This window comes from Phalaenopsis equestris, unplaced genomic scaffold, assembly GCF_001263595.1.
Source record: "Phalaenopsis equestris unplaced genomic scaffold, ASM126359v1 Scaffold000468, whole genome shotgun sequence".
Lineage (NCBI taxonomy): Eukaryota > Viridiplantae > Streptophyta > Magnoliopsida > Asparagales > Orchidaceae > Phalaenopsis > Phalaenopsis equestris.
In genome coordinates, this window is record NW_018164909.1 from 1,096,066 (window position 1) to 1,107,638 (window position 11,573).

At 36.1% G+C, this 11,573-nt stretch overlaps 1 protein-coding gene across 1 annotated transcript in view; it reads left to right on the forward strand.

Moving 5' to 3' along the window:
• The first annotated feature begins 5,223 nt into the window (after positions 1-5,223).
• Positions 5,224-11,573, forward strand: part of LOC110027921 — a 13,632-nt gene continuing 7,282 nt past the window's right edge. The window contains exon 1 of the mRNA XM_020729569.1: positions 5,224-5,980. Within this exon, the coding sequence (XP_020585228.1) occupies positions 5,276-5,938 (663 nt within the window). The 5' untranslated portion in view covers positions 5,224-5,275 and the 3' untranslated portion in view covers positions 5,939-5,980. The remainder of the gene's footprint in view (positions 5,981-11,573) is intronic.

An 11,573-nucleotide genomic window follows, 5' to 3' on the forward strand; every position in this document is an offset into this window, starting at 1 on the left:
AGATTAACTCTAATCCTATATATTGAGTGTTGAGAAAACAAAGCATATCCAAAGGGTTGTATCTACATTCCTTCTTGTTTGAGCTAGCAAGATATCCATGCCAAAATACTCTTTGATTGTCCTAATGAATATTCATAGATTATCAATACATGCAAAAGATGCAATGATCAATCAAGATGAATTCTCGATCGGCTAGTGTTGATTATCAAAATCATCCCTTTAACAAGATCTTTAGATTTAGAAAAGCATTTTATTTTTCTTTCATGAGTTATACTAGAACAAAATTCACTTCTCATCTTTTGAGATTGTATATCATATTTCATGTCATAATAATTGTAAAAAAGAAACTAATGACCCTACTACATTGATAATGCATCTTTAAGCAAATATAAATGCTAATAATTTTGTTAAAGTAATTAACTAAATTATTGAACTAATATGAACCTCTGAGATCTCCTTAATTAAATGAAATTTTCCTCCTTAATTTATGTCCAAGAGTTTTTGTTAAATTTCAATATTCATGCTTGTGGTTACAAGTTCACTCAAATTGCTGAATTTTATAACCGAGTGGGGAATATACGTTTTTCTTTTGGTTTATTTTAAGCTAGTTTTGTTTTATTCAGCGGTCAAACTTGACTCGAACGTAAATGAAAATCTAAAACTTTGTTTGAGAAGGCGTTGAGGTCCCGTTCAGTCGGAGCAAACACCGACCTTTGAAATAACTTTCGTTTGATGAAATAGCGAGAGAAGAATGCTGTCGAAGTTGCAAAGACGGCAAAATTTCTCCTTTCCAAATTGCTACTCGTTTACTCCAGTTCAATCGGTGCAGTTGTTAAAAGAAATTCAGTAGACAACCTAGTAATTTCAAATGAAGTTCGAGTTGTGCATTAAAAAAAATGATTCTTTTTCAGGAAAAAACTATTAGGATGATGCGTCTGCACAATAGTAGGAGAGAGGGGCGGGATCCCCATCGTCACTCCTATTGTGCGGACAACTAATAATTTTGTCATTTTCGGTCATTTCGAATATTATTTTGAACGGCTAAAATTAAATTCATTAAAATCAGGATGTTTTTATTGACTTCAATTAATGGACGCCAAAGTGGCATGTACGGTTGGGCTGGACATTCACATTTTCAAAATTCTAGCTACATGGGTCCACCACAACAAATATTTCATTTTCTTATGTCTTTATGAAGCAAGTGATGAGGTTAAATTAACATTTTATAAAGTAATTATTAAAATATATTATCACAATGGAAAAATAAAATAATCTTTTGTCATTTACGATATCGGTTTCTGCAATCCATGTAGCCCAATTAATAAATGAATTTGGGTGTTGGCCCACCCAATTAACCGTGCAACGTTTCGGCCCGCCCAATAAGAAACAAGGGGGATTCATTCGGGCCAAAGGGTAATATTTTGTGTGCCGTTTTCTTTGGGCTGGGCTCGAAATAAATAGAAGGTTGAGATTTTCTGGTCGAGCATGATGGGCGGGGTGCAGGGCCAATCTTGTTAGCCGCTTATGTGCCATGCGGAATCAATCTAGCTCATTGGTGTCAAACACATTTTTTTAATTTTCTTAGGTAACTTATGTGCATCACAGTATTGTAGAATTGAAATTGGCAAGTCAAATAAGCAACCACATTCTCTCAAGCCGCTTTGCTGTACAAGCCAGCCTTGGTCAGCTCGAAGCATCAGATACTCATACAAGAGTCAGCCAAATATGCTCACGAGTCAAGTTCGGAATGCCAAGTAGGGGTGACCAAGTACAAGAATGTTGAGAGCCTCCCCTATTTACCAAAGCAGTCGGCTGGAAGAAGATCTTTCCAAGACCCCAGACTTGATGAGGATAAGACCAGCAAGATAGACATATATTTAGCTTGGAGTCTGATCCCGTCCAGCCTCTCGATCCGCTCCCGACTCTCGCGAAAGGTCGCGACCCCGCTCCTTTGTCACGAAACATTGGGCCAACCGCTCCCGCCTCTGATGTTCCTGTTTCCGCAAAGCGAAGCTTCGCTTTGCCATGCTCAACCGCTCCCCCACCCAGTTTCATGTTAAAAAGGAGCGGCTCTCCTTCAGATTAAGTGAAGTCACAATTTTTGTGTTATTCTTCGGGCTTCCACGGGACAGTGGAAGGGCTTCCTTGGGATAGAGGAAGAGAAGTGCAAGCAGTGTGTGTGCATGTTTGGTAAAAAAGAAGAATAATAAGATTGTTCTTCCTTGGCTTCTTCTTGGTGTCTTGTGACAGAAGAGAAATTGGGTTTATTTTTCTTATAAATTTATCTTCTTCGGTGTATCTCGGCGTAGAGTTTCTTCGGTGTATCTCAGTGTAGAGAGAGAAGAAGAAGAGAGAGAAATGAATTGTGAGATTCTTCTTGTAAGTCGAGACGATCGACTGGTATAAATTTCTCAAGTATTAAAATCCTCTGCAACTCCGTGGACGTATGCAATTTGCCAAACCACGTAAATTTGTGTGTTCCACTATTTTAAAGTTTTCTGGTGTGAATTTCTCGTTCTATTTTTTGCTTCGTTGTTGATCATTATCCTATTTTATTTCTATATATATACCACAACAACTCGTCTCAGAGTTTTGTTCAGATCTGAGGAAGAATGATGACTGCATATGAAGTGAAGTTTTCAGGGATCGAGAAGTTTGAGGGCACAGATTTTGGTTATTAGAGGATGCAGATAGAGGACTACCACTATATGAAGAAGCTTTATCTTCCTTTATTGGGGAAAAGATCCGAAAGAATAAATGAGACTGAATGGAATCTATTGGATCGACAGGTTTTGGGGGTTATTCGATTAATTCTGTTGAGGTCCGTTGCACACAACGTAGTCAAGGAGAGGACTGCTGCAGATCTTATGACAGCTTTATCAGGTATGTATGAAAAGCCATCGACGAATAACAATGTGTACTTGATGAAGAAGTTATTCAACTTGAAGATGACAGAAGTTGTTTATGTTGTGTAACACCTGAATGATTTCAATACTATTACAAATCAATTATCATCTGTTGAAATTGATTTTGATGATAAGATATGTGTGCTGATATTGTTGGCATCATTGTCAAATAGTTGGGAAGTCATGAGGATGACAATTAGCAGTTAGTAATTCTGCAGGTAAATCTAAACAGAAATTGATGGTATTCATGAATTGATTTTGGCTGAGGAGGTGCGCAGCAAAGATTCTGGCTAGATCTCAAGTACGAGTTCAACACTAAATATTAATTTCAGAGAGAGATCGTATGATAGAAACTCAAATAAAGGGAGATCAAAATTAAAGTCTGGTCAGCAGACAACCTGCTGGAATTGTGGCAAGGCTGACCATATAAAGAGGAACTGCAAGAATCCTAAAAAGATGGAGAATAATAGCGCAATTGTGGTATCTGAAGAAGTACATGATGCACTATTGTTGGCAGTTCATAGTTCTGTTGATGATGGAAGTGAAGAAGAGATTGGGTCTGGGGCACTCATTCATATTGTTCCACAGACAGATGGTGGAGAACCAAAGAACTATGAAGAAATCTTGCAAGATGAAAGTTCGAGCAAGTGGGATCTCGCAGAACTTCCACCAGGGAAGAAGGTATTACACAACAAGTGAGTGTACCAAATGAAGACTGAGCATGATGACAGTAAGAGGTACAAGGCTAGACTTGTTGAAAAAAGCTTTCAGCAGAGGCAGAATATTGCTCATGCAGTGGGAGTTGTAAGCAGAGGCAAGAGTAATCTAGGAAGTAGCTTGGAGGTGCAGGACTATTTGGACTCTGCTGATATGTTGACTGAGGGTGTTACTCTTAAGAAACTGAAGTTGTGTGCAGCTTCAGTTGGTCTTTTGGAGTGAAGACAGATGTTTTGAGTTGCAGAGGTGGAGGATTTATGTTTGAAGAAAAAGTCGACGTCGCTAGTGGAGGATATCAGTTTGAAGAAGAAGATGTTGAAGCCAGTGTATCAGTTTCCAAGTGGGAGGTTTGTTAGTGTGGAACCCGATCTCGTCCCTCTCCCGACGCCTGTGAAAGGTCGCACCCCGCTCCTCAGTCGCGAAACGTCATGCCAATCGCTCTCGCCTCCAATGTTCCTGTTTCCGCGCCCGGTTTCATGTTAAAAAAGAGAGGCTCTCTTTCAAATTAAGTGAAGTCACGATTTTTGTGTTCTTCTTCAGACTTTTACGGGACAGTAGAAGGGCTTCCTTGAGATAGAGGAAGCGAAGTGCAAGCAGTGCGTGCGTGCTTGGCACAAGGAAGAAGAAAGAAGAAGAAGAAGAAGAAGAAGAAGAAGAAGAAGATTGTTCCCCCTTGGCTTCTTCTTGATGGCTTGTGACAGAAGAAAAATTGAGTTTATTTCTCTTGTAAGTTTTATTTCGTCGATGCATCTCAGTGTAGAGTTTCTTCGGTGTATCTCGGTGTAGAGAAAGAAGAAGAAAGAACAACGAAGTGAGAGATTCCTCTTTTAAGTCGAAACGATCAATTTGTGTAAATTTCTCAAATAGTAAAATTCTCTGCAACTCCATGGACATAGGTAGTTTGTCGAACCAGGTAAATCAGTGTGTTCCGTTGTGTTACTGCTTTCTAGTGTAAATTTTCTCGTTCTATTTTTCACTTCGTCGTTGATTGTTCTCCTATTTTATTTATATTATATACCACAACAATTGGTATATCTCACAACATATATGTCTAGAGGACTAAGGATAATATTTGGCTAATTAAGTCATTTTATAAATATCAACAAATTAGTCGCTCGAAAATTGATTGGAATTTTGGCTCAAAATAAACGAGCCTAACTATGAGCCAAAATTTTGGATTGAGTTTGTTTCAAGTCAATTTTGAACTGACTCCAGCTTGGCTTGAAATCATATAGTTAACAACTCTAGTGACATTAAGACTTTGAAGTTTATTAATTTAGAAATTTTATTCAAAAATTGGAATGGATTTAAATCAAATCGAAATATATGAGTCAAGTTATGAGCCAAAATGTTGGTTCGTATTTTTTTCGAGCTGACTCCAACTCGACTATAAATAGGGACGTTAACAGTCACACTCATGATAAACCCATTATATTAACTTTCCCATAAACCCGAAACCGATCTAACCAGAATTTAACCCAAAATAAATTTGAGTTGGATCGGAATCCGACCCGTTGACAGTCCACTCAAGCCCGGTATCCTGATCCCTGTGAATTGTATAAGCTAATCTACACCACCCGCGTCATGGTTATATTACAACCGCCGACTGAAGCTAAGCCGGAGCGCAGGAAAGGAGAAGAACCGAGTCGGCAATGGCGAAGGAGGGAACCACTGCGGTGAGCTTGTCATCATCTCTCTACCGAAAGCAAACCTCTCCCTTCACCTCTTCCTTCCGGTTCCTCGACCTCACCGACCCTCCAAACTCCTCTCCATGCACCGTAAACCACTATGAGCTCGACGAGGGGGATGTGGTATGGTCTCCGGACAGCTGCGCGGATCTCTCTTCAGCTGTAATTGAATCGCCGACCTCCACCATTCCCTGCCGCCCCATCAGCGATTTCTCACTCATCTCCCCCTCCGATCACCAGATCCGCCCTTTTTCGTCGGAGAAATTAGGGCTTGCAGTTGCCCTCACAGAGGATATCAGACCGACGATGCATTACCGCCGATCGAAGGTTAACGTGCCTAGACGAAGGCCGGTGCCGGCCGAGTTCAGCGAGGGTTTTCATCAATCGGCGCCGATGAATGTTCCGATATGGCCAAGAGGACGGCGCACGCCTTCCGGGTCGTTGATGCAAGTGGATGATGGCGGGGAAGAGGAGGCGGAGGACGAGATGCTGCCTCCGCACGTGATCGTCGCGAGATCGCACGTGACAACCTTCTCTGTATTTGAGGGAGTGGGGAGAACCCTGAAGGGTAGGGATCTTTGTCGGCTGCGGAACACCGTGTTTCAGAAAACGGGATTCATTGATTAATTCCAATGAATTTCTCTTCATGTCTCGCCTGAAAGAGCACCGGTATGGAGGCTTTTCTGCAATTCTGAAACTTTTGTTTTCATTTTATGCTGTTTATTGTGATGTATATGTTTAATTGTATGGTAGATTGATGTGTCAATCCTGAAAGTTTGGAAGAAACATTTTTGTAATGGAAATGTGTATAGACGTGTTGCAGCGGAGAGATTGATGATTTGGGATCATTAGTTTTTTCGTGGCTTTGAATTTAAAGTTTTGTTACTGCGGTTTGTATGCCTTGATTGAGATGCTTTGCTAAGCTCTTTGCTTCTTACCCATAAACTAGAGTGGGGGATAAATAGGCTATTTGACGAGGACGAAAGAGCTTATGGTTGCATTTATAAGTTTTTGGAAAAAATTATACCATAGGTACATGCATCTTCCGATCTGCACCATTGTTTCAGCGAAGATGTATTTCGGTAGGCTCCATTTTAATTTTTTTTTAAACACTGTGATCAACGGTGGAGATCGGACACCGCATATATGGAATAATTTTTCTTTTGACCTACAACATATAACAGAGGAAAAATTTGAAAGAATAAATTACTGGACAATTATATTAGAGAGATGAATGAAGTGTCATCTTTTGATGCTAGCTAAAAATGTATTTGTTTGAGTGCTATGAAGGATAATGGTGTTGAACTAAGATAGCTTGCCCAAAATTTTCTAAAATAATTTTCACTGTAGTTTGCTTTGTCTTTATGCTATCTACATAATATATAGTGAGGGATACCATAGTCATTAGTGCACAAACAACAATTTCAGAATTATGTTTTTCGAACAAACCAACAACTTCTAAAACATCAGCTTCTGAACAATATATTTTCAACAACAGCTTTTGAACTGAGATTTCATACAGCTACAGCCGAAACGAACCCACCTTATGTCTCATCCATTCTCTCAAGTTGCAAGGGCAATTAATGAAGAAATTTGGGGAGAACTCTAGATTTTGCGATTGATTTTAATGGTGCATAGTGTCAACCACCGAAAATATAATATTGCTTGATTCTCGTGTGTAATGACATCTATTTATGGTTTAAGATAAATTTCAACACATTATTGAATCGACTAATTAGGATGATTACATGGATAATATGTAATTTAAACTTGATGTAGCGAGCCTTGTAGGGATAAGTCTGTCATGCAGTCAATTGCTAAGCAAGAACTTTGGAGTTTAAGTTTGAGAGTGAGTACACCTTTGATAAGTTAGTTTAGCGATAACCCTTAATCAGGGGGCAAATTTCTTGGGCACAATAAATGATTATATTAGTTAGTGAGCTAGTTTTGTAATCCAATATAAGGATCAAATAAGAGTTGATTATTGGGTGATTAAATGGAATTTGGGTTTGTGTGGCCAAAGGCCTTTAATGAATTATACTATTGGTTATTTAAGTTGGTTCATAATTAGTGACTTGCCAAATTCAATTCAAGCTAAACTAATGAATTGGTTAACTTTAGCCATATTTAAATTGGTCTACATTAGTTTCTCAATTTTAACATCCCTTTCATTCAAGATGTCGAGGAGAGTAGAAATGATTTGAAAAATCATGTTTAGATTGGATAACTTGAATTCAATTTGTAAATTTGGCTTTTTATCTTCGGTAAAGCACTAGTGAATAACACAAGTATACGTGTCGTACAAGTAGTATACAAAATTGAATTCAGTAACTCAATCCCACAGGGGGCAAATAAAATCCCAAAATGAAAAACTTTCTAGTCTTTTCAAACTTAACGTAACTTGAATGTCTGAAATTTTGTCTTAAGTAAGAGTGGCGACCATAGTTTTTTGAAAAGTGATAGAACCTAGGCAAAAAAAGATAAGAGTTCTAAGAGAGAGATGTCAAGTGCAAGAGAATTCTCCCCTGAATTGGCCTTGCATAAATCAAGGATTAAATTTGTGAATCAAATGTAAATTCAAACAAGTGCAATCTCTTCCTTATACCCACTCGGCATCTAAGAAAGATTTGCAAGTGTACTAGTTTAGTATCTTAAATCTAGTACGCAGCCCAAGATTAAACTTTCCTTGCAAATTTGCACAAATATGGAGGCAATATCCCTATTCCTCTAAATTTGTGAGCTTAACCTAATCATTTCACTAAGTATTCTTTTGAATCTTAAAGTTTACAATTAGTTTTAACGATTCACTTGATCAGAATAAATGTAAATTATGCTAACAGGGCTAACAAAACATTATATTTAAGTTCCACTACAAATCACACAAAACAATTCAATCTTATCATCCCTACGATACCAATCCAATGGAGAATTAATGAATTATTTACTACACATGCTTGTGCACAATGCAATCAACATTTTACTGAAATAAAACATTAAATCACAAAAGCTTAAGGGATAGTGATTTTGAATACACTAAAATACTACAACTTATCTCACTTATTCTACCTTAAAAGATTGCGCAAGCACCATACAATACTCACTAACACTCAAATTCACTCTCTTTACTCACTCAAAAGCCTTAGATTCTTCTTCCTTCTAATGCTCACCACTGGCCTCCTCTAAAGATTGACTACTCTATGAAAATGCATGGAAATAACATTGAAAAGTCCCTCATTCCCAAAGTTTTTGCATAATTTTCCTAGCAAAACACCACGTCTGAACTGTAAAAACCACCAAAATGCATGAACTAGCACATGGGTGATGGGATATGGCACCTAGGCGTTAGGCACGAATCTTCAGTTCAAAGGGCATCGAGCACCTATTTGCCCCGTATGTGGTGCCAAGGTGCTTAGGCTATAGCTCCTAGGTGCTACTATTGTAGAGCCTACTTTTCACCTTCTCTATCATTTGCACGAATTATGAGCTCTATTTGGCGTCCAGACGCTGGTCGGTGACCCCTACTTTATGCGTTCTGTCTTAAGAATGAAAAATGTTGGAAATGATGCCTTTTTTGGCAGTCATATCGCCTAAGTGCACAGTCTTGATGCCTAAGTGCTAGTGCAGCACTTGCAAATTCCTGGGTATTTCCAGCTTCAATTTATCACTTTCTTAAATCTTGCAAAACACATCACAAAAACTTCCAAAAAAAAGTGTAAAATTAACGTAAAAATGATCAAAATAAAACATATAATCAACACATTTTCTATGCACGTCAAAATCCCTCAAACATAAATATTACTTGCCCTCAAGTCATTTCAATATCTAAGAATTCTTCATTACAAATTATATAGTGGTAGGTAGTGTTAAAGGTTTAATGCATACTAAGTGAAATGTGAATTTACATAAGTAGAAGTAGAGATGTATCTCCTTTGAAGTGAACTTTCAGAGTTTATCCCTAACGTCCTCATTTTGAAAGTAGGGATTCAAATCTAAATATTCATCCAAAATCACTTATATGAAGCTCAGCTGATGTAAAATAAATCACCCCTAAATCTAGTTATCTATTTAATTAAAACATTGAATTCTAGTTTCCATTTCTATGACTACAAAGTTTTTAATTGAGGTTGGAGAAGCCATTGATTTTTTAACCTTAAAGGAATTGACACCAATTTTTATTTAAAACATCACCTTAAGCTTCTCCCCAAGGATTTTCTTTTTTTTTTTTTCAGAATGGCTAATGTCTATTACTAAGTGCAATAGCAATATGCCCTAATTGATTTTCAATTTTTCTAATAGCAGCCCCTTAATTCTGTATTTGATTTTTCATATTCAACATTACTTCTTCCATCGTCAACTTCTTCTCCTTAACTTGTGAGTTAGGGTTGGAGTTAAATCCCGAAGGATAATAAGGTCGAAAATTAGGATTTCCCTGATTGTTCAGATTTCCGGATGGATTCACCGAATTATTATAAATATTCCAACTAAAATTAGGGTGATTTTTCCAACCAGGATTAAAATAGTTAGAATAAAGATTGTTATTTTGATTATTTATAGCGTTTAAAGTTTCATAAGATGGTTGAGTATCAATAATCTATCCTAGTGAATTTTCTTCTAATACTGGGAGTATTTGAGAATAGTTCACTCTTATTTGATAAATATTTTTAGAAGTAGCAGTAATTTGAGATACTAAAATAGATATTGCATCAGAATCATGAATACTGACTACTCTCTTAGGATTTACCCTTTCACATGGTCATTGAAAATTATTAGTAGTCATTTCTTCAATTAAAGAATATACTTCATCAAAAAGTTTTGACATTACTGATCCACCCGCAGCAGCATCTATAATAGATCTTAGTGATCCTATTAATCCATTGTAAAATATTTGAATTATTAACCATATTTGAATTATTAACCAAGGACATTTTCTAAGAAGATCTTTAAATCTATTTTCTATGGAGATCCTTAAATCTTTCTCAGGGTTCATATATCGATTCTCCTTCAAACTGACAAAAAGATGTAATATTGTAGCGTTTTTCAAGGGTGAAAAATATTTAGCCAAGAATTTTGGTGATAGTTCTCCCCAAGTTCTAATAGATTCAGGTGTTAATGAGTTTAACCAAATATTGGTTTTATCCCTTAATGAAAAAGGAAAAAGTTTAAGCCTAACATCATCATTAGACACTCTATCATATTTAAATGTAGCACAAATCTCAAGAAAACTAGCAAGATGTAAGTTAGGATCTTCAGTAGGCGATCCTCCAAACTGATTATTTTGTACAATTTGAATAATAGCAGGTTTAAGCTCAAATGAATTAGCAACAACATCAGGATTTTGAATAGTCAAGTGAAGTTTATTTGCTGTCGGATTCACATAATCTTTTAAAGGTCTTTGTCGATTCTCATTTATTGGATTTTTTAAGTTATTTGTCATTTCTTTTAAATTTTTAATTTCTCTTTTTTGTTTTCGAAGTACGATCTAACTCTGAATCGTAAGGTACTAAGTCTTCAGATCCAATCTTTCGCATAAACAAATAAAGTAAGCAAAGTAAAATTCTTTTTTTGGATTTTTGATTTTTTTATATTTTTTTCTATTTTTATATATTTCTATAGTGTGTATATATATATATATATATATATATAAAATATAATTAGTAAAAAAAAAATTCTTAAAAATACTCTTAAATATAATAAGTTATATATATATATATATATTATCTCTAACTTTCCTAATTTATCAAAACTATTTAATTTGCCTAAATTTAACTATTACCGTCCCCAAGCAACGACGACAAAAACTTTTTCCCAATTTTTATATGTAAGGATTTATGAAGTTGACACCACTACAACGCCAAAAAATAGATCCTTATATGAAAAGTAAGTTGTGTAAAATATATATAATTATAGGTAATTAATAATGAAATTCTACGGAAGTATACATATCGTTGTCAAGTAATAAATGACTTTCTATTTAAGCCCCAAATATCGATCCCACAGGGAAGATGTAAATTGACAAATATAAGTTTTACTAGAAAATTTACAAAAAATCAAACGAAATCACTGTCACTAATTTTGAATGTTGAGATTTTATCAAAACTAAAGTACTTAACTATTAGTAAAACATAAATGCAAAGTTTAAAAAAGTAAATACTAATCTACTATGCTTATGTAATGAAGATTTCTTATGTGAAAAAACATCATTCCCACTACAATGAGGTTCTATTGAAATGAGATGAGATAAATGTTTATAATATGTATTGTG